Source organism: Eleutherodactylus coqui, chromosome 3 (genome assembly GCF_035609145.1).
Source record: "Eleutherodactylus coqui strain aEleCoq1 chromosome 3, aEleCoq1.hap1, whole genome shotgun sequence".
Taxonomy (NCBI): Eukaryota; Metazoa; Chordata; class Amphibia; order Anura; family Eleutherodactylidae; genus Eleutherodactylus; species Eleutherodactylus coqui.
In genome coordinates this window covers 226,248,954-226,271,998 of record NC_089839.1, presented here as the reverse complement: position 1 = coordinate 226,271,998, position 23,045 = coordinate 226,248,954, and the positions used below count along the sequence as shown (strand labels likewise).

Sequence of the window (23,045 nt, the reverse complement as noted above, 5' to 3'; positions counted from 1 at the left end):
AGTAACTGGCTTATCCGAGCGTGCTCGCACATCTCTAGTCATTACATATATAATGATACCAAATGTATGTTTTGCTTTGTTATTTATTTCTACAAAAAGAGGGGAAAGTGTGCAAAAATTTTTGTATTTTTTTTTTATGCCTTGGTAAGGCACTTGAACCAGAAAAGCTCTGATCGCTATTATAATGCAATGTACTACTTCTGTACTGCAATGCATTATCACTCACAATCGTGATCACAGGTCCTGGCAGGCTCGGATGCCAGTGTCCAGCATGCGGCTGCCATGGCAAGCCATCGGCCATCCGCGATTACATAGTGGAGGGCTGATGATGTCTGAACCCAGTACATGCAGCAATATACATTGTTTGTGGCATAAAAGGGGTTAACAGCGGGAATCTGTATTCTCACTAATCCCCGCTGTTGCAGCCAGAGTCCAGCTGTCACTTTTGAGCCTGTGCCTTCCATAAGACGCAAGTTCGCATCCTGTTGCGTTAACTATGACCCTGCCAGGACATAAACTTACGTCCTGTGGCATTAAGGGGTGAAGCACTGAACGAGAAGCGTTTACACTGAACAACAAGCCAGCGATGGTTTTTACACTGACTGAAAGTCAGCAATAAGAACCTGCGGACGAATAATACACATTTTTATTTTTGCATTTACAATGCATGATTATCACTCAAATTAGCTTGAACGAATTTTGAGCCAAAAAAGGTCCCCTGTAAATAGCCCATAACTGTTAAATCATCCGAAGCCTTTTATGTATTTCATTAGCAGGTTGTTCACTTTTCTCTTGGTTACTGTTTCTGCGGATTCTTATGTAACTCAGCTGGTGAGTATAGTCAGTAAAGCAAGTTACAGATCTTGCAATGCAACAATGAAAATCATGTGTAAGTAACTGGCTCAGTGATGGAAAGAGGAGGGTGGTTATTAATGGTACTTACTCAAAGTGGGTCACAGTTACTAGTGGGGTACCGCAAGGGGCAGTATTGGAGGGCTCACCATTACTAGTGGGGTAGTACAATGGGCAGTATTAGAGGGGGTCACAGTTACCAGTGGGGTACTGGAGGGGTTACCATTACTATTGGGGTACCGCAAGGGGCAGTATTGGAAGGGTCACTGTTACTAGTGAGGGGTCAGTACTGGACGGGTTACTGGTGGGGTGCCATGGGGGCAGTATTGGAGGGGTAACACTTACTGGTGGGGTCACCATTACTAGTGAGGTATCACAGGGAGAAGTATTGTAGGGTAACAGTTATTGGTAGGGTACCACTAGGCTCAGTACTGGAGGGGTCACCATTACTAGTGAGGTATCACAGAGAGAAGTATTGTAGGGTAACAGTTACTGGTGGGATACCACCGGGCTCAGTACTGGAGGGGTTACCATTACTAGTGAGATACAACAGGGGGAAGCATTGGAGGGGTCACCATTACTAGTGGGCTACCACAGGGACCAGTATTAGAGGGGGTCACAGTATTGGAAGAACATTGTTCCTCCTCTTTACAAGTCATTGGTCAGACCATACATGGAATATTGTGTACAATTTTGGCCACCAGTACTCAAGGAGGACATATCAGAGCTTGAGCGGAAACAAAGACAGGCAACTAAAGTAATACAAGGGAATTGGTGGTGGTGGTAGGGGGGCTACAATACTCAGAGAGGTTAGTAAAATTGGGGTTAGTTAGTTTAGAAAAAAAGACCGCTGAGGGGCCGCCTAATGACTATATATAAATATATTAGGGGTCAGTACAGAGCTCTCTCCCATCATCTATGTATACTCAGGATTGTAACAAGGGGGTGCTCCAATTAACCCAGTGATAACTTGGGTTAAGAGTGCCTCAGCTTACAAGCGTTTTGACTTGAGAGCAGGCTCTCTCGCAAATTTTTGCTCTGATTTAAGAGCAAAAATTTGGTTTATGAGCCTTGCTCTTAATGGGGCCGCTGCTGCTGTCAGTGGCCCCATTGCAAGCAATGGCCTGCCGGCAACCCGTAATTTTCGGAGAAGGGCTTTAAATATAAGCCCTTCCCTGAAAAATCATCCCAAGCTGTAGTAAAAAATATATATTCAACTGTCTGCCGCTGCCGGGGCTCAGGCGTCTCTAGCTGCCGCTTGTTCTCCATGTATTTTTAATCCCTGCCTGCTGAAAAGCTTCAGAGCAGTGCAGGGAGAACAAGTGGCGGCTAGACACGTCTGAGCCCCGGCAGACAGGTGAGTATATATATTTTTTTTATTTTTCTACTACAGCTAGGGATGATTTCATGGAAAAGCTTATATTTAAAGACCTTCCCCAAGAATCATTGCGGGGGTGCCGGCGTCCTATTGCTTTCAATGGGGCAACGCCATCCCCATTGAAATCAGTGGGAGAGCTTAACGATCCGGAATGAATTAATGGCCTTTCCATTCATTCAATGGGGAAAATTGATTTGATTTACAAGTGTTTTAGGTTAAGAGCTCTATCACGGAACAAATTAAACTCTTAACCCAAGGCACCACTGTATAGATATATCAGGGGTCAGTACAGAGATCTCTCCCAACATCTAATAATACCTAGGACTGTGACTGTAACAAGGGGGCGCTCTAATAACTATGTATAGATATATCAAGGGTCAGTATAGAGATCTCTCCCATCATCTATTTATGCCCAGGACTGTGACCATAACAAGGGGGCACCCTCTACGTCTAGAGGAAAGGAGGTTTCTACACTGACATAGAAGGGTGTTCTTTACTGTAAGAGCAGTGAGACTATGGAACTCTCTGCCTGAGGACGTGGTGATGGTGAATTTGACGCCTTTCTTATAACATGTAATATATCACTGATTACTTCAAATAGGTTGTTGATCCAGGGATTGCCAGATTAGAGTTGGGAAGAATTTTTTCCACAAAAAAATTGGAAAATTGGCTTCTACCTCATTGGGGTTTTTTGGTTTCCTCTGGATCAACTTTGGGGGGGCAATAGGCTGAACTGTATGGACATATGTATTTTTCAGCCTAATGGCATTTTAAAAAGCCCAAAGAACCCCCCTGCTTGGTTCGGAAGCTCGCTGTAACATCCTATATTTTTGTTAGCCATTAAAAGGTATCATATCTGCAAGATTACTCGGTTTCCCTTACTGAGAACAATCACATTTTGCTCTACTCTACCAAATCAAACCTTTTTTTTTCATTTTTTCAGCCTAACATACTATGTTACTAGATTATACTTAAGGCACAAAATTGGCTGGCCACAAAGGGGTTAAAGGGGAGAGGGATACAGAGCATTGCACTGGCTAATGTTATGATCATGGCCCCCAGCACCATTGACACATTATTAGCACTACTTATAACGTGTCACACAGTGCAAGTATTGTGTATGAAGCAACAACACATTCAGCTGAGGCAATGCCGTTACCTTAAGCAGTTCTGCAGCAGTGGACAGGTCTTGGCCATCATCTTTTAAGATTTTGCTGTCCTGGTTGAGCTTGCTCTCTTTTTTGGGGCTGTTTTTAGAATGGTGGGAACCTCCTTTCCGATGCAGGAAACGGCTACTTTGATTGGAGTTTTCTAGGAGCAGCTTGCTGCCGTCAAGCCCTATATTTTGCACGGTGCCGGTCATGATGGAAGCCTGCATGAGAGAGAAAAACAATGGGTGACCCCCAAAGGAAAAGGAATCTGTACAGCCTGGTTTAGACAACGATTATTACTCAAAATATGACTTTTGAGCGATAATCATTCTGTTCCTTTAAGCACAAGACGATCGCTCAAACGCTGAGCGATCACTTTGCGCTCCGAGCGGAGAATGTAGACGACAAGCGGGGCCGCTTGTCTTCTGCATCCAGCTGTTCTCTGCTTGGAGCGCCCGGCTGTTATGCAGCTGAGCACTCCGAGCGGGGGTTGCAGAAGACAAGCGGGGCCTCTTGTCTGCTGCATCCAGCTGTTATACAGCTGAGCGCTCTGAGCGGGGTATGCAGAACACAGCTGGACCACTGTGTTCTTCACAGCCCGGCTGTTCACAGAGCGCTCAGCTGGATACAGCTAAAACAATAGTATCAGCTGTATCCTGCTGTGAACTCCTGATAAGGTTGATTGTTCTTCTTCAGCGTGCTGAAAGAGATAGATCAGCGATTCCTTAACGAAAACTGCACGATGTCAGTGCAGTTATCCACAACGATTATCGCTCAAAAGAAGGCTTTGAGCGATTTTTGAGCGAAAATCGTTGTCTAAATCAGCCTTTAGATACTTTCACTGTTGCAGGATTATATATTGTACAGACCAAGCATTGCAAATATTTTTCTTTATGTTTTTATACTCCAGTCACATCCGGAGCTGCACTCTAAATTCTCCTAGTTAACCATTCACACCCTTTAACAGCTGAACTGTAATGTTTGTTTTACAGAACTACAAAACAGTGCAGACTACACCCCTCCCATGATGTATCGTGGCAGAAAATCTAGCAGGAGACAAGAACTTGCAGTCTCAGGCTGCCTTCACACTGGCGATAAAAATTGTGTAATTTTTGTCCGATGTGAGAGTGAGTGAAAATGCAGAATTATGAAACTAATGATTTTTAATGCTTTCCTTAACATTTGCAATGTTTTTTACTCATGCGATGTTGCGATAGAAAAAAAACAAAAAACAAAAACACAGCATGTCCTAGCTTTCTGCATTTTTTTTTAAAATCTCCCATGTTTCTCTATGAAGTCTTTTTTAATAGCATCGCAAAGCACGAGTTTGCGATTTTTACGCGATGCACTTTTATCATTGGAAAGTCCTATTGATTTTCGCGCTAAAAAATTGCGGCAAAATTGCATGGAACCCCCCCCCCCCCCCCCCACAAGTGGCAGAAAATCAAAATTGTGATTTTGCTGCGATTTTCTTGCGGCGATATCGCGATCGTCAGTGTGAAGGAGCCCTGAGAGTTAACAGAAAGCCAGCAGAACTATGAAAGCTGCTCAAGTTATGATGGTAGCTTCTCAACTAATGCCTCCTATGTTATTATCACATCCCGAAACACACTATTAATGCTGAGCAGTATATAGAGGTTGTGGAACAATATATACTCCATCCAGACAACGTCTCCATCAGGGAAGGCCTTGCATATTGTCAGCAAGACAATACTAAACCACATACTGCATCCATCACAACAGCATGGCTTCACAGAAGAAGAGTCCGGGGGCTGAACCGGCCGCCTGCAGTCCAGACCGTCCACCAATAGAAAACATCTGGTGTGTTATCAAACAAAACATCCGGCAAAGACGACCCCGGACTGCTGAGCAGCTAGAACCCTACATCAGACGAGAACGGGACAACATTCCTCCCCAAAACTCCAGCAATTGGTCTCCTCACTCCCCAGAAGAAGGGATGCTACACAATGGTAGACACGGCCCTGGACCAACTTTTGTGAGACGCGTTGCCACCAATTTCCAAATTAGTTATTAATGAGATGGAACAATGTCTCCCCCCCCCCCCCCGCCCCTCTGATATATGTTCCATGTTCTACTGGGAATAATATATGGTTAGATGAGATTGCCACATCATTACATTCTTTTTTTTCGTCACGTTTATTTACATTTTACACAGTGGACAAGTTTTTTGGAATTGGGGTTGGACAATCCAACAGCAACAATTACCTCAATCTCCCGGAGGAGCTCCGACTGGCCACAGGTTTCTAGGTCTTCCAAAGCTTCCCCGAATACTCGCCAGAAACTATCATCGTGCTCGTTCTCCAGGCCGTTGGGCTGGCTGGGGTATCTGTTGAACCAAACATGATGAGTCTTCAGGAGCATCTTCCGAGCACCATAGTGGCTCACACTCTCAGGTCTTCTGATACAAGTGTACAAATCATGAGTGCACTTTGCGAGGTCCCACTCATCCCGCCAACTCTACGCACTCACCAGATCATTCTCCAAGAGAAGCAGCAGCAAGGGGAGATGAGGAGGACAACATGCAGGTGGAGACAGACGAGGAGACGATGGAAAGGATAATATGGGGAGGGGGTGAGAAACAAAAATACAGCAAAACAGGAGGCACCGAGAGTGCTTAGTACACAGGAGGAGGGGTGATGGGTTCAGAGCTGAGACACAGAACACCTGGGAAGAGAGAGAGAGAAAAAACACAGAGGAGAACAGAGACGAGGTGAGAAAATGGTGACAGGAGAAGAACCTCCGGGTATCTGTGGGGGCAATCACAGTACGGCATGGCCATGATGGTGAATGGAGGGAGGGGAGGTTAGCAGGACCCCAAAAACAGATACAGTGTCCAGACTCCACTTAATTATGTACAGAAGAATTCTGCAACTTTCTAATATACTTTGCATGTTGCCGTTCACTGATTGCAAGCACAGATGTTGAAGATGATGAGCAATTGAAACACAGAATTGGAAAACCTGCACAGAGCCAATACTGCTCACAGATAAGGGTTTGCTACATTTGTTTCGTTTCCCATCTAGAATTCTCTTAACATCCCGGACTCAGATTGATACATGTTACTGCACTGATACATTGTAACAAACTAATCAGGACAGGAGAGACATTTATGCTGATGTGCCAAGCTGACAGATTGTCTACATTGGATACAAGTATAGCAAACCATCAGCTGCGTTTTCACCCCTTTGGACTAAGCAAGAATACTTCCATTCACTGACAGCAAACAGAGACCTTGAAACCCAAAGGTAGACATGCCATTATACAATAACTGTGTATTCTTTACATAAAACCGCACATTTCAGCTGGTTTATGGGAAAACATATAGACTAATTCCTTCCTGTGTCTTCTAAAATGTCTCCACTCTAGTGTGCAGGAACCAGCAAGCTCTGAATGAACATTGCATCAAGTACCTACAGAACTACTCTGACACAGGTAGTGTGGCCATTTTGGTGAAGCGTCAGGAGGCTGCTGGCATAAAAGAATGCTCCCTAGTGACTAGCATAGGAGATACGGAGAATTGAATCTGCGTCACAAGGGTCAGACGCCGCTACAGGGGTTGTGCAGAAGGCTATGCGGTAGTGGCAATAGACCGGGGAGGCAGCACAGGGATAGAAAAACAGGACATGTGCCATGTAGTCCCGGATTCTGTGGCACAGTCCCGGATTTGAGATGCTTTGCCAGGCGACAAGAGGCATATGCCAACATGTTAAAAAAAAACAAAAAAACAGTATATTCACTTTTCCTGCTGCCTCTCTGCTCCACTCGCCATCCCTTCCAATCCCATTGATCTCCATGCAGCTGGTCACATGCTGCTGCAATCCCTTGCCTCAGCATTAGAGGCCAGGGATTGGCTGCAGCAGTCATGTGCCATCAAGCCAGGGGAGATCAGCAGGATCCGGAGGGACAGCAAATGGAACAGAGAGGCAGAAGAAAAGGTAAGGTGACTGAGGCACCTAAGAGGGCAGCACTATTACTACTGGGGCACCTAATGGGACCACCAAGGCCATATTACCATGGCTGAAAGTTGTGTCAGAGTTCCTCGGGGGCAACTCACACAGCACATGGACACCCCGCCTGCCCGAGGTGCGATGTGCGAGACACTGCACATTGCAAGCCCTATTCTTGTTTAAGGGGATCACTGAAGGGTAGTATTTCAGGATACAGAGGGATGTGGCTCAATGTAAACGGGGCATGGCCTGTCATTAAAAGAAAACTCCTTACATTGCTCAGAAGTTGGGAGGTATGCATGTACAGTTGTGCAGTGTGGGAAAAGAGACTGCTGCCATATTATATAATGGTCGGAGCCACAAAGACAGAGCGCAGCAGCCCACAGCCAGTAACACAGGCTTTTACTTAAGAGAGAGCTGCTGCAACACAGATACATTCCAGGGCTATGGTTTACAAGAGGCTACAGTTAGAGGGACAGATACTAAGCTGGCTACAGGGAGTAACACACTGGGAGAGAGCAAGTCAGAGCCGTCCTGCAGTTCTTCATATCAGGTATTGCCAGCAGACGTTGAAAGGCTCTTCAATCACACTACAGCTACCATTGAGAGTTCGTAAGTGAGGTTGGTCCTCTGAAAAAAAAAATGCATACGAACTGAGACACTAATTGGGACTACGCAGGTCTGGTAGCCAACATACGTTATTCAGTCAGACCGAAGTAGACTCGTTGGCTTGTACAGATATTGAGAGTATAAGCACATTTCCGGAGCTGAGAAAGTTCTTTGCCGGACCTTTACTTTAGATGTATGCAAGCTTACAAACACTTATCTTGGTCTGAGTGCGGGAAACCACCATTGGTGAATTGTTACTTCTTGTTGATATAGTGCCTATTTGCTGTTTGAAGAGTGTTACCAATATTGCAACCACTAACTGCTGAGCACATATCAGGAGTGATGAGTGCCAGTTAGCTAGCGAGAGGACTTTGGGGCGGAACTGTTAATATTGTATACCTTTGTCAACTAGTTACTATTTGTACTAAATGACATTTCATTGTGGTTAATAGTCGTAATAAATATTCATATTTTTGTATATGTAGTGCCCAACTCCTATGCTGACACCTACGTCGCCCACCACCTCCTGTGGCAAGGGTGCGGGGACAATGTACCTCTATGTAACATTATACAATCTGTCTGTGGCAAAACCAGGCGACAACTTCTAGGAACACTATCAGTTTCTACTCAGTGGTTGGAAGGATTCTGCATGAGCAGGTCATCACTGGATGAGTATACAGGACGGATCAGCGGTGCCTCCCTACTTATCCAGCCACATACCGAGCTGGCTTGTCCCATTCCTCCTCGTTGAAACTGCCATCCAGAAAGGGGTAACTCTTCCTGTGCTCTACCGGTGGAGTGCTCATCTTCTGCCGACTCGTTCTCCACTCATGAGGATGTAGTGAGATTCCTACAGCCTGATGCATGTAATTACCTGGAGAAAAGAAGCGGACGGGATCAGGTGATGGAGTAGTGATGGGGCATGCAGAGGGGTGCAACATCAGGATGGCCCCTTCCCCTCTTCTCAATAGATGGCAGAAATCTGAAGCCAATGATGCAGTATCTTGGACCCAAGCTGCCCAAATACTAGACCAGCCAACTCACCTGAAATGCCTGGGAGACTCCTGGGAAGTGTGGAGATCTCCCAGACGTGCTGCAAATTCCCTTGGCTGCCCCATATGTTCAGCTCTCTCTGCACTTTCCTCCGCTCCTGGGCGCCGGTATCTGGTCCGAGGTCTATAAGGGGTAGTTTGGGGTCTGTAAGCAGTAGGGGTTTATTCTGGGGTCTGTGATTTTTAGGGGGTTTCATCTCTGGTGTCCATATTTCGACAGTGGGTAATCTCTATTTTTAACCTCTTCCTGCTACAGCTTACCTTCTAAAGGACAAATCTGTCTGTTTATGCAGCAATTAACCCCTTCCTGCTGCAATGCTTTTTTGTTTTTCATTTTCATCTTTCCTCCCCATGTTCAAGTAATCAAACATTTTTTTGTTTTTCTGGTCACATTGTTACATGAAGGCAGTTAAATGATGAGTTCTTCAGTAGTACCATTAAAAAGTACCATATAATGTATTGGAAAACCTTTAAAAATTCCTTAGTGGGGTGAAATGGAAAAAAAATGCAATTGCGCCCTTTTTTGGGGGGGGGGGGGGGGAGGGGTGTTTTTAACGGTGTGTATGATGCAATAAACATGACATGTTATCTTTATTCTGTGGGCGGTATGATTACCACCATATAAAATATACAGGTTTTTTATGTAGTACTACTTACAAAAATACAACACATTAGAAAAAATTGCTGTCGCCATCTTTTGACCCCAATGACTTTTTAATTTTTTCGTTGATGGCGCTGTGAGGGGGTTCGTTTTACTGGGGGGAAGCTGCAGCTTTTACCTGCTCCATTTTGGGGTACATATGACTTATTCACCACTTTTATTTCATTTTCTTTTTTCTTGAAGATAGGGCAATAAAAAAAAAAGCAATTCTGGCATTGTGTGGGTTCTTTTAGATGGCATTCACTGTGCGGGATTAATAATGTGATATTTTAGTGAACTGGACTTTTACAGACGCAATACCAATTTTTATTATTTGTACTTTTGTGATGTGACGACTAGGAAATGTTTGTTTTGGTTTTTTTTTACTTTTAATATTTTTAATTATTGTAATGATTAAAAAAAAAATCTTTATTTTCACTTTTCCTTAGACTCCATAGGGGACTTGGACTTGTGATTGTTTGATCAATTATACTAAGGTCACCGGACGTCCCGCTTTGGGACCCTGTGTCCTGCTTTCCACCGGGACCCCGGTGGGACAGCCATTTGTCCCACTTTTGTCCCCCTTTCAGGAAGTCGGGTGACCATTAAAGCTCCCCAGCCGTTAATCACTCTGCCGCGCCACGGCCGGTTGCACAAACTGACGGCAGTTTGTGCATCTGGGATCTTCCTCCCCTTTTAGCCCCCTGACCTCTACTCTTTGGTTTTGCAAGAGAGGAAAGGGGAGGTGATGCTGCAGCGGACGAACACACTTCTGCCGGCAGCACTGAGAGGAGCAGCGGCACTGTGAAGACCGGGAGGAGTGTAAGTATATGGGAATTAGGGGAGCGCAATATCATTGGGGCTACTGTGGGAGGGTCACTTTCATTGCTGGGGCTACTGTGGGGGGGGGGGGTCACTATTACTACTGGGGCTACTGTGGGAGGGTCACTATTACTGCTGGGGCTACTGTGGGAGGGTCACTATTACTGCTGGGGCTACTGTGGGAGGGTCACTATTACTGCTGGGGCTACTGTGGGAGGGTCACTATTACTGCTGGGGCTACTGTGGGAGGGTCACTATTACTCCTGGGGCTACTGCGGGAGGGTCACTATTACTCCTGGGGCTACTGCGGGAGGGTCACTATTACTCCTGGGGCTACTGCGGGAGGGTCACTATTACTCCTGGGGCTACTGCGGGAGGGTCACTATTACTCCTGGGGCTACTGCGGGAGGGTCACTATTACTGATGGGGCTCCTGTGGGGGCGTCACTTTTATTGCTGGGGCTACTGTGGCTAGGGTCACTTATTGCTGGGGCTGGTATAGAGGAGTGATAATACTATTGAGGCTACTACTATTGTTGAGGCTGGTAAAGGGGGAGCGCTATTACTATTAGACCACTGTGGGGTCACTATTATTGCTGGGGCTGGTATAGGGAAGCAATAATACTATTGGGGCTACTGTGGGGGTCACTATTATTGCGGAGGCTGGTATAGGGGACACTATTACTACCAAGGTCACTCTGCACATGGCAGCGTACCTCAAGCTGACTTTGGGTATGTTTATTGTTTACACATGGCAGAAATGCTGTGGAACATCTGCAGCAGAAAATTCTGCATTAAAAAAAAAAAAAGTCAAAATCTGTACCATTGGTACAGATATCTGCAGCTGATTTTATACAATGCTGCAGGTCTCCCTCACCTCCTTCGAAGACTGCCGCTGTCAACGCTCACCGGGTTCCAGTTTCCTGCAGCCTAGTCAGGTGAGACCACCACAGGCCGCTGGGGAGTGCTGATAGCGGGAAGCCTACGAAGGAGGCGAGGGGGAATTTTCTCCCTGTCTTTTTTTGGACTTTCCCTGTACATTTTATAACACTGCCCCTGACCCCACCCCTTTGTCCCGCTTTGACCCTGGGAAAATCTGGTCACCTAAATTATACAGTATAACGCAATACTATAGCGCAGCATTTAAAGGACTAACCAACACGATCAAAGTAATCTTTGATAGCTGCTGTTGTGTGCAGGTGTCAACTATCAAAAATGTCTGAAAGCCGCCATATATGGGGTATGCTTGACTCCCAAGCCTGCTCCATACAGAGACACCCAATGAGCGCTGTACATGTATGGCGCAAGTTGAGTAGGGGTTAAAGGGGTTGCCCATCAAAATACTAATGACCACTTGTCCGTCTGTGAGTGAGTTACATGCTCCGCCCCTGATCATGACAGTGACATTATCACAGGTCCTGTAAGCACATGGCTGGTGTCCGGCTAGCTGTTCGTTAGTATTTCATAGCAACTGAGGCTGCAGGGGGTTTGTAGGGGATGTAGTACACCCATAATCTGCACAGGGATGAAAGGCCTGTGATGAGATCACTGTCATGTGATCAGGGCGGAGCATGTAACTCACTGACTTGCGATGAAGGACCTGTGATAACGTCAGTGTCATGTGATCAGGGGCGGAGCATGTAACTCAATCGGGATGAAGGACCTGTGATGATGTCACAGTCATGTGATCAGGGGCGGTGCATGACTATGAGGTCCTTCATCCTGAGTACTGTGCTGCTTGTGATACCTGTTGTATGGGATGAAAAATGTACGTAGCAGTGCTGTGTGCATGCAACGTACATGTAGCAGAGCTGTGTGTATGGACGTACATGTAGCAGAGCTATGTAGTGCATGGCGCCACCAGAAACACTGGTACTATAATTTGCTAATAATTACTGGTTGTAATTATGTAGTACTACTTGAAAAGGAATCCTTGCTGATCAGCACTTCTCTGTGCTGATGCTCACATGCACTGGGCTGATTTCTACAGGAAGCAGACCGCACAATTCTCACTATAGTGGCAATGCTTGGTAATACAATCATTAATTTTTCTCGGCTTGTAATACCAAGTCTGGCCACTGCAGTAGGAATAAAGCTGTCTGCTTCCTGCAGAAATCAGCTCAGTGCATGTGAGAAACGGCACAGAGAACTGGTGATCACCGGGGACATCAGGTGACGGACCCTTGCAGATCTATAACTGATGACCTATCCTGAAAATATGGCATTAATATTTTAAAAGCCAACAATCCCTTTAAGGGAGTCGCTTTAAATTTTCCATTAAATTTAAGGAATCGGAGTGAGTCTGTATTCAATCATTGGTCTGCCTTTGTTTAGGGGGTCTGTATTTATTTTGGGGTGTGCAGATGGGGGTCTTATTTACTATTCGTGATTGCAGTATGTATGTTGGGATGTGCTTTATAGAAATGGGTGGGACATAAAGCCCCAAAATTTTGTGTGAGCTACATCCTAGTCCTTGCTTTGTACTCTCTTGATGTTCCTTCTCAAAAGTTGGCAGAAGCAGAGGTCGGTCTCTCCACACTGAGCCGGCCATGTATGTTTATGGAGAGCCAGAAGGCTGAATGAAGTGTATGGACAGCTTTGATGATGACGGGGCCAGTTGAAATTTGGAAAGTCTGGAGGGCGGAAGTGGGGCCCTTCCTCTGTTATGTTCAGATAACCCAATATGGATAGGGATCATCCTGATTTAAAGCTCTTCTTACCATGGCTTCCATATCCTGCATCAATACCGGAGCCGTCCCAAGATTCCAATGCGCTGTCCACACTGGGGATGGTAGTAGAGTAGATCTCCGATAACTTGCTGGTCTTCTGAGAGTCAGTGAGGTCGTCTTCGGGGTCACTCCCTTCATTGAGACCATCGGATAGCTTCTGCGAATGTGGCCCTGAAAAACCAAGACCAATTGTGAGCGAGTCCAACAAGGGGGACTGAAACATCTAGAAGCTGCACATGCAGAAAAATCACAAATAGTTTTCAGTTGGTGACGCGTTTTGATTTCTCTCCTTGGCCTTCACACTGCATTATCCACCTCCTCTCCTGCAGTGTCTCTGCCCGACTCCCATTACAAAAAGATCCCACTCACTCTCCGCTTGCTTCTTTATCTTGAGGGTCACGGTCTCTCCCGCCATCTGCAGTAAGTGAATGGCCTCACTCAGTGGTTTTCCCTTCAGACTCACGCAGTTAATGGCTAAGATCCGATCTCCAATGTGAATTGCTCCAGTTCTGCGAAAAAAGCATGAAAAGCCATTAGAGCAAGCAGTGGTGATGCTAAGGCTGCTCTCACACAGGCGTCTGTTAAAATTACGTGTTTTAAACGTGGCGTTTTTGAACGCACCCCATCATTACAATGGGTAATGAGGGGAGGTAAAACAAACAGTGTTTGAAAACCGCAGCGTTTTTAATGCTCGTCTGCGAAGCCCCATTACAATCAATGGAGGCATTTTTACAACGTTTAGTGCGGCATTTGAAATGTTTCGCTATACGCTGTAAAAAGCCGTTTGTGTGCAATAAAGAGACAGTCTTACTTCATATGTCTGTACTCAGACCAGCGACAGAGGAAGAAGTCTCCAAATTGCTCTTCTCTGCTCGCCCCACCACCTGCGCTAGCGACCCCCTCCCCTCACACCTCCTCCGTTCCCTCTCCCCAGTGGTCATCTCCCATCTCACCACTATATTCAACCTCTCTCTGACCTCTGGCATCTTTCCCTCTTCTTTCAAACACGCCATCATATCCCCACTGCTAAAGAAGCCGACTCTGGACGCGACTGATGCTGCCAACTACCGACCCATCTCAAACCTCCCCTTCATCTCCAAACTACTAGAACGGCTGGTTTACTCCCGCCTTGTAAGCTACCTATCAGAGCACTCTCTCCTAGACCCCCTACAGTCTGGCTTTCGACCTCAACACTCGACAGAAACTGCCCTTACAAGGGTATCCAATGACCTACTGACAGCCAAATCGAGGGGCGATTACTCCCTACTGATCCTCCTCGACCTCTCCGCAGCATTTCACACTGTTGACCACAAACTCCTCCTCAGTATGCTACGCTCCATTGGCCTAAAGGACACTGCCCTCTCCTGGTTCTCTTCCTACCTATCTGACCGCTCTTTCAGTGTCTCCTTTGCTGGCTCTACCTCCCCTCCTCTTCCCCTTGCTGTTGGGGTCCCCCAGGGCTCTGTCCTCGGCCCCCTTCTTTTCTCTATCTACACAGCCCATATTGGACAAACCATCAGGAGATTTGGCCTCCAATACCACCTGTATGCTGATGACACCCAGCTATACACCTCTTCCCGTGACATCTCTGCACCTTTACTCCAAAACATCACTAACTGTCTGTCCGCTGTCTCTAACACCATGTCCTCTCTCTACCTAAAACTAAACTTCTCTAAAACTGACCTGCTGGTATTTCCACCCTCCACTAACCGACCTCCTCCTGACATCTCCATCTCAGTGTGTGGCGCCACCATAACTCCTAGACAACATGCCCGCTGCCTTGGAGTCATATTTGATTCTGATCTCTCTTTTACCCCCTACATCCAATCTCTGGCCCGAACATGTCAGCTGCACCTCAAGAACATCGCAAGAATCCGCTCTTTTCTCACTGTGGACACGCTAAAAACGCTTACTGTTGCCCTCATCCACTCCCGGCTTGATTATTGCAACTCGTTGCTGATCGGCCTCCCCTGCACCAGACTCTACCCTCTCCAATCCATCCTGAATGCGGCAGCCAGGCTCATCTTCCTGTCCAGCCGCTACTCGGACGCCTCTGCCCTGTGCCGGTCACTGCACTGGCTGCCCGTTAAATACAGAATTCAATTTAAACTCGCCACCTTCATCCACAAAGCCCTCGCACAGTGCAGCGCCCCCCTACATCGCCTCCCTCATCTCAATCCATCAACCAGCCCGGGCTCTCCGCTCTGCTAACGAGACCAGATTGAGCGCCCCTTTAATTCGAACTTCTCATTCCCGTCTCCAAGACTTCTCCAGAGCAGCACCGGTCCTCTGGAACGCACTACCAAAGGCTACCCGAGCAATCCAGGACTCGCAGAACTTCAGGCGTGCTCTAAAAACGCACCTCTTCAGGGAGGCATACCGAATTCCCTAAACATACCCCTTTGTACTCCGCCTGATAACATGCTCCCTGACCTACTGACTGCAATCCCTGCTAGCCATCATAAACCGCCCCTGCAGTCATACTGTTTCTGCCGTCACACGGCTAAATGTCTGACCATTGTCTAGGTGTATAACATCCCTCACTCTCCACCTCGCCATACAGTGCACATCTCCAGCCCCTTTACCTTCTGTATCACCCCATTACTTGTAGTATGTAAGCTCGTTGGAGCAGGACCCTCACCCCTATTGTTTCCATCAATTGATTACTATGTAACTGTGGTTCTGTAATGTTTGTACTTTTGTCTTTCTGTATCCCCTGTCTATGTAAGCGCTGCGGAATATGTTGGCGCTATACAAATAAAGTTTATTATTATTATTATTATTATTATATAAACAGCCTTTTGTTTGGGCTCTCTGCCACCTCAAGTGGGCAGGAGTGGTATTACAGGTTATTTTTTAAACTTTTCTCCACTTTTTGCCTTGGAGGCATCAGACATTGTATTCTTTACCATAACCCACCTTTCAGCCAGTCCTCTTTTCGTAAGCCCAGAAATGACAATGGGATCAAAGGGTTCTTCTGTCCCAGATATCGTAATACCTAGTGGCCCGCCATATCTTTTCAGCTCCACTGTATATATGATGGCACCTGTCGTTTCCTGCTCATCTGCAAAACAAGTGAGCGTATAAATACATTTCACCTTGCAATGCCATATTCACAATAGATTAATTAGTAGTGATTAATGATCAATGCTCAACATAACTATATATATATATATATATATATATATATATATATATATATATATATATATACACACATATACATACACATATACATACATACATACATACATACATATACCTACATACACAGGGTTGGGTGCAGAAGACCTACCAGAGCGTCTCTGTTATCATCATGACACCAAGACGGCCAACATGCGGCATTGGTTCAGGATGATGGTACGGTTCGTGTGCGATGCAGACCCCAGAAACTATTGACCCCAGCTGTCAACAAGGCCCTGTGCTGGCTGGTGGTGGCTCCATACTGGTGTGTGGGTTCTGCCTAAACACATCATTAACCATTTCCCGCTATGTTTCACTGCTTGGTGACTATTTGCAGCTTTTCATGGACGTCATGTCCCCTCACAATGATGGGATATTCCAGCAGGATAATGCTCCATGTCATCAGGCCCAAGTTGTCTAGAAGCCTCCGAGCGAAGCCTGCGGCCTGCAGGACCAGAGTGCTAGAGAGAGCAGTCTTTAGGGCTACGAATGACTGCTCACATTCCGAGGTCCAGCTCCCCACCTGAGGCAGATTCTTCTTCGTCAGGCTGGTGAGGGTCTTGGCAAGACCGCTGTAGTTGCGTACAAACTTATGGTAGTACCCAAGAAGGACATGACTTGCTTCTTGGTTTTGGGGCTGAGCCAGGCTCAGATGGAGTCTACCTTCCTGGGCTCTTTCTTTCGTGTTCCCCCGCCTACACAGTGCACTAAGTACTGCACCTCTTGCATGCCAAAATTGCACATCCCAGGCTTGATGGATCAGCTGCTCGAGGGACACTGGGAAGTATGCCGTTGCATACCTCAACAACACTTACAGCCCACTCTTGGAAGCTTACAGCCCCCACTTGGAAGGAATACCTGGAACACCTGTCTAAGGTGCTCAGGCGAATCTAGGCAGCAGGTCTCACAATCAGGCCTGGAAAGTAGCCAAAATGTTCTTCATGCCATGCATTACCTTGGATTCGTAGAGTCCGAATGGTGTGATGAAATCAGACCTCTCTTGTGCCTCCCAGGTCCCGGGTATTGGATAAGCATTGGATACCGTGATTGCATTCAGCCTCCTGTAGTCCACACAGAACCGAGTCATCCGCTCCTTTCTGGGCACCAGGACTACAGGGAAGGCCCATGAGCTCTGGGACTTCTGAAGGACGCCCAGGCGTAGTATCTCATCAATCTCTTCATATCCATGTGTGCTTCTAGGGAAACCTGATAGGCGGAATGCCTCACAGGTGAGTGATTCCCAGTGTCCACATGGTAGACTGCCAACTGGGTCCTCCACAGTTTCCCTGTGAAGGTGGGTAAGAAGCAGCACAGCGTTCTGCAGCTGTGGCCTGGCGTTCATGCTCTGCGGCTCTGTTCATCTTGTTGAGGAACTGCAGGCGTAAAGCAGGGTTTTCTGTGGCCAACTGCTGGAGGACCCTCTGGTTAAGCAAGTCCAGGTCCAGCTGAGGGCTGCTGCTGCCTGGGACTTTTGGGGCTTGATCTGCCACTGCCTTTGCTGGGGAGACCGCCATCCCTTGCATGGGACTTGCTGCGGGTTGCTACTGGGCATCATCCCCTATCAGCAGGGTTGCCATCTGGCGCCTCATCACCCTGGTCACATCCAAATCTCTCTCCACACAGTGGACAATCAGCTTTTCCTTGGTCTCAGCCTGGTAGGCAGCTGCCATCTCCACCGTTGGTTGCCAAACAAAAAAATAAAAAAATAAGAAGGGGGGGGGGGGGGTGGACTGTCTGAGGGTACACACAGCATAGCCTTACTCCCAGACCAAAAAAAATGATTATATTAGCAGAGTCAAAGCCTTGTAAACGTTTTGCGGCAATTTTGGCAAAGAGTCTACTAGCTTTTTATGTACAAGGATTAACTACTTATGTCTGGCATGAACGTTTTAAATATCCCACCGCTATTACCAATTTGTCACGGATCGAGGGTTCTGAGCGCCTCACCGCTACCAATTTGTCACGGTCGAGCTTCGGCCGATCACTCTAGCAGTATTGCAAGCGTGGAGTCATTAGAATACAGGTGGATCTGTACCCAACTTTCCCAGGCTTCAGCATGCATGCAGACTGCAAGCTCAGATCCCCCTCCCCCCCCCCCGCGCTCTGCTCTAACAACTCAGCGCTTTGCAATACCCACACAAATACACTCTGCCACCAGCAGCTTGTTACAATATCACCGGTAAGCCAGAAACCTGGACTATGAATTCTAAACACAACTCTTTGGAGTTATGATTCGTTTTAAAATGGACAAGGCTTAACTAATAAACTGTAGATTTATGATAGGAGAAGTCTAGAAGTCCAGATTATTTATAATAATATATATATTATATACACATACACACACATTCATACATATATATACATACACATAGCTGCTATTAATGGGGGCACTACTACTTTAAGCCTGGGAGGTGGCAGCTGCAGTTTCCTTCCAGCTGCGATCACCTCTGATAGGTTTCAGCACTTACGAATCATAATTTCATACCTGAATTATCTTCATCCTTTCGAATCTTCAGTTTGACGAGCTCCTCACACTGGCGCAGTATCTGCACGGCATCCTCCATTGAACAGTTGTCGAGGCGGATGTTATCTATTGCTAACAGCTTGTCTCCAGGCTCCAAGGTGCCAGTTCTGTAGTGAGAAGACACAAATGCTATTATTCACTAGATACACAGACTAACATGGGCTACACTCCGTACATAAAGCTCCGCCGCTGGGCACATCAGCGTTGTGGGTTCCATTTTCCTGCTCTGTTATGGGAGCAGAAAATGGAATTTCCCACTAAACTGATCCATTTTAGGCTGTAAATAAACAGCGCAAAACACCCTCTGTTGACTATTACGTTTCCATCATGCGGCATGTTCCCAGATAATATAATGGACATCGCAGTGATATTTCGTCCAGAATTTTAACAGACTTCAGTGATGGAGGATGCAAACGCTGATGTGAACAGAGTCTTAAAGGGGTTCTCCCATAAAAGGCTTTTCTCACCCATCCATAGGCAAAGGCTGTATTTACATACAGAAGTGTAATATCAGAAACTCGGACCGATATCGCGCCTGTAGATTTGCAATTTTCTAGGTGAGTGCAATGTGAAGAAATCACATGTTATCGCTGAACGCATGCAAAATTGCATATTTTTTCTATAGGAAATTTTTAAAAATCGCTTCACACTTGCATGAAATTTGCATGTGAGTGTGCTGCAATTTTTAACTCACCCATAGCAAATAATAGGCAAGTTTTCTGCCAAATCGCTATTATTGACTATAATGGGAGTCCATTCGGTTTCCACTCAGCTGCCCACATGCAGCACTATTTTTTTACTGGTATTTTGTGCCAGATCTACAATGGAGGTTCTAGCGCAGGTGTGAAGGCAGCCTTACACACATCCTGCACTCCATACAATGATACAATGTGTCAGTTCAGGTAATATGTAACAAACTATCAGCACAGAAGAAAGAAAAAAATTTGTGCTGCCGATGTGTTTCACGTATGACAGAGATAATGCAGTGCCCCACCTGTGTGCGACGCTGCCCTTCTTGATGTCAGATATAATTAAAGGCTCTCCGGGTTTCCTGCTCGCTGTGAATAGAGCAGAATAAGAAGAATTAGTAACAAGATTTGCCACTCGGCCTCCATTAGTCATACACACAGGGGAGAATTAACTGAGATCTGTGGTTAATACGCCACTCTGAATCCAAAGTTCGCTGGACTGAAATGCGCCAAATTTATCAAGAGCGTCGTATGCTTCTTTGAAAATGTGGTGCATCACTGGTTGCTGGCAAGTCAGACATTCAAAACTACATTTGCGCTGTAATTACAAGTTTCTGGTACAATTTATAGTAGATTGCCCCGGCTAAGCGCCTCCCACTTTACAAAAGTTACTGCAAAGGAGCAAAAAGTCGTAAAGTTATTGTGGAAGAATGGTTTGCACAAAAAAAATTAAACTTTTTACAGGCAAGATTCTGGTGCACAACCCCCATATCATCCCCTCCTCCAGCATTCAAAGACATCCTTGGCACGACTTTGCCTTGCAGAATAGTCAAATCTGACTCTAAAGGGCTTAAACAGACAAGCGCATTTGCACATACACACTCGTCGCTACGGAGCAGGTTTACGCACGAACAAGTCAAAATTATTTTTTTTACCATTTAAATTTTGCGGTATTGCGCACAATAAAAAAAAAGAAGCTGCAGATAGGTCCTCCACTATCTTTCCTCACACCTAGAAACACTATGTGCAAAAAACATAGGGCAAGGACTATCTTTTCTTACGTGTAGTAATATTGATCAAGAATCACGCTAGTCAAAACTAAACAATTGAAATCAATGGCTTCGTTTTGTCATGTTTTGCTGGCATGATTTTCTTGCCTACAAAATGTGACAAAATCAGGGTCATGTGTTTAAGCCCTAAATCAGATCAAATGGTTTGGCTGCATCAAGGAAAACAAAGGGTGGTCACATGACACAGAAGGAAACACCGATGGCATAAGTTTCGACCAGCAGTAGGAAGCCTATGGAACTGATTGTATGAAACGGGGAGTTATAGAGTTAACCGGCGGCGGTGGCATGTGACCACACTGTGCACAGCAACCACTTTGTACCACCGCAGCCATGTGCTGGGATTCCCTCGCTGCATGGTAAATGCATGTGCCACTGCCAACATATGCCAAGGAACATATACTGTCTACCCTCTGTATTGGCTGCACACAGTGGCGTACTTGGCAAAGATCAAAATAGTGCCAGCATTTGCCACTCAGGACAGAAAGATCTGTCACTTATTGCACCCTAGGTGTATTTCCTTATGACTCTAGTGCCAATTCCTAACCCTCTTCTTTGCAGACAGGTTTTCAACACCCAGTCGCAAATGGGATGCAACTAGGGGTGCCCCTACCATGAGGTGACCTGAGACTGCAGCCTCAGATACCAGGACCTCAGGGGGGTGGTGGGTTGCCACCTGGCTGGTAGTTATTTTTTACCATCCATTAATCGCCAGTAAAAATAAACGTCACCTGACCTCACCGCCTGGCGTCTTCGTGCACCACCGGCAGAATGGCAGCGCAGGCTGGGCGAGAGACCTGCTTGTCGGGTTACTGCCTAGACGAAGGCCAATGTGGGGTGCTCATTATTAGTACTACAACCACTATTACTATTGGGGTCATCATGGGGGTCACTATTACAACTGGGGCCACTATTGCTGAGGCTAGTATGGGGGACATTACTACTGGCCCCACTACCAGGGGTCACGATTACTCTTGGCACCACTACTGGGGCACTATTAGGGCCACTACTGGGGGTCCTATTACTCTGCCACTTCAGACAAGTCTCAATGATTTAATTATGTGTTGGGTATTGGTGCTTTCAATGGCTGGAAAATGAGTGGGTTTTGTGTGAGTGGAGGTGCTATTTTAGACTTTGCTTCGGGCAGTGTCAAGGCTTGGGCCACCCCTGGATGGCACTAGCCGGACCTGGCTCTCCTCATGGTCTGTCCCTACAGTAATTATGTCGGCACCAGCAGATACCATTGATAGCAACTCGTACAAGACTGGATGAGAGCAGATGACTCGTCCCCTATAGCCTCATATATAGAGCAGAGAGCTGGCGTGTATCCAGCTGGCACATTGTTATTCCAGACGCCGATCCTGGATGCCCCGGAATGGAAGCTATGAAAGGTAGAGATAATAAATCACGGGGCTTCTTCTTCCGCAGGGACAGGAAGAGCGCAAAGAAAAATACAAGGGGGGATCGATTCCGTACGGATAATAAACGTCTCATTAATTCAGAGTCGTCTCTGCCGAGGCCTCCGTTTTGGGGATGATTAACGAGGACAAGACGCGATTGGAGGCTGTGGTGGACGCTTCCTAACAGCAGCCATGGGGATATAAACCTCCGGATTACTGGCTCTTGTATTGCTTTAATATTCACACCCATAACCACAGACGGAAATGACAGTGAGCGTGGGAGCAGCTAATCATTCACATCATACATAATGATTTCCTAGAGCTACAAGGTTTATTAATTGCTTCCCTGTCCGGTCATTACGTTCTGAGGAAACATGAAGGAATTACTGGTGGCAGGGGGGCTCATTCATCAGTCTGAAACTTTCTAGACCCCGGTGTCTGGTGTGGCCCTGTAGGATGACTGGTTAGGTGAAGCAGATGGAGGTGTTGTGTATTGCGCCGCGGTGGCAGATAGAGGCGGAGGCAGACAACTTTTTTTGAAACACAAAAAAACTTTACTGAATAAACATGTAGTTTGGTTTCACTCCATAGGAAGGCGTGAGGTTACCTAACCCTTACGTATTGTTAACTGGAAGTCACACACAACATATATATTCACATGTTCATATAAGCATAAAGGGACGACTCAGACAGACCAGGCACGAATAAAAACAATGACTGGTCACGGTTCTCTTTAGTACTCCACACTTATAGTCATGTTTTGTACTTATCCTCAAAGGTGCGCGACCTGGCAACATGGCGGCCTCACACACTGCAGGTGCCAGGATACATCAACACTTTAGGAGTCCCATGTCATTGCAGACTCAATGCACCATAGATGTGAAAATACATCTACTGAACACTCTCCTCTCACATAACCTTTGTTGGTGCCATAATGCCTTGTCTCCGTCACGTTGTCATTGTACTAACCCCCATCTCCGTC

At 46.3% G+C, this 23,045-nt stretch overlaps 1 protein-coding gene across 2 annotated transcripts in view; it reads right to left on the bottom strand.

The window, feature by feature from the left end:
* The window catches only part of GRIP2 (glutamate receptor interacting protein 2), a 92,826-nt gene that overhangs the window by 7,731 nt on the left and 62,050 nt on the right, over positions 1-23,045 (bottom strand). Inside the window, exons 15-22 of one of the 2 annotated variants that reach the window (XM_066597014.1) lie at positions 19,902-19,965; positions 18,869-19,014; positions 16,120-16,264; positions 13,570-13,709; positions 13,192-13,371; positions 8,679-8,832; positions 5,608-5,728; positions 3,390-3,602 (exon numbers count right to left, since the gene is read on the bottom strand). In XM_066597014.1, the coding sequence (XP_066453111.1) occupies positions 3,390-3,602; positions 5,608-5,728; positions 8,679-8,832; positions 13,192-13,371; positions 13,570-13,709; positions 16,120-16,264; positions 18,869-19,014; positions 19,902-19,965 (1,163 nt within the window). Of the gene's footprint in view, positions 1-3,389; positions 3,603-5,607; positions 5,729-5,871; positions 6,067-8,678; positions 8,833-13,191; positions 13,372-13,569; positions 13,710-16,119; positions 16,265-18,868; positions 19,015-19,901; positions 19,966-23,045 lie in introns of those variants that run through there. The other variant, XR_010791246.1, reaches the window with a different exon arrangement.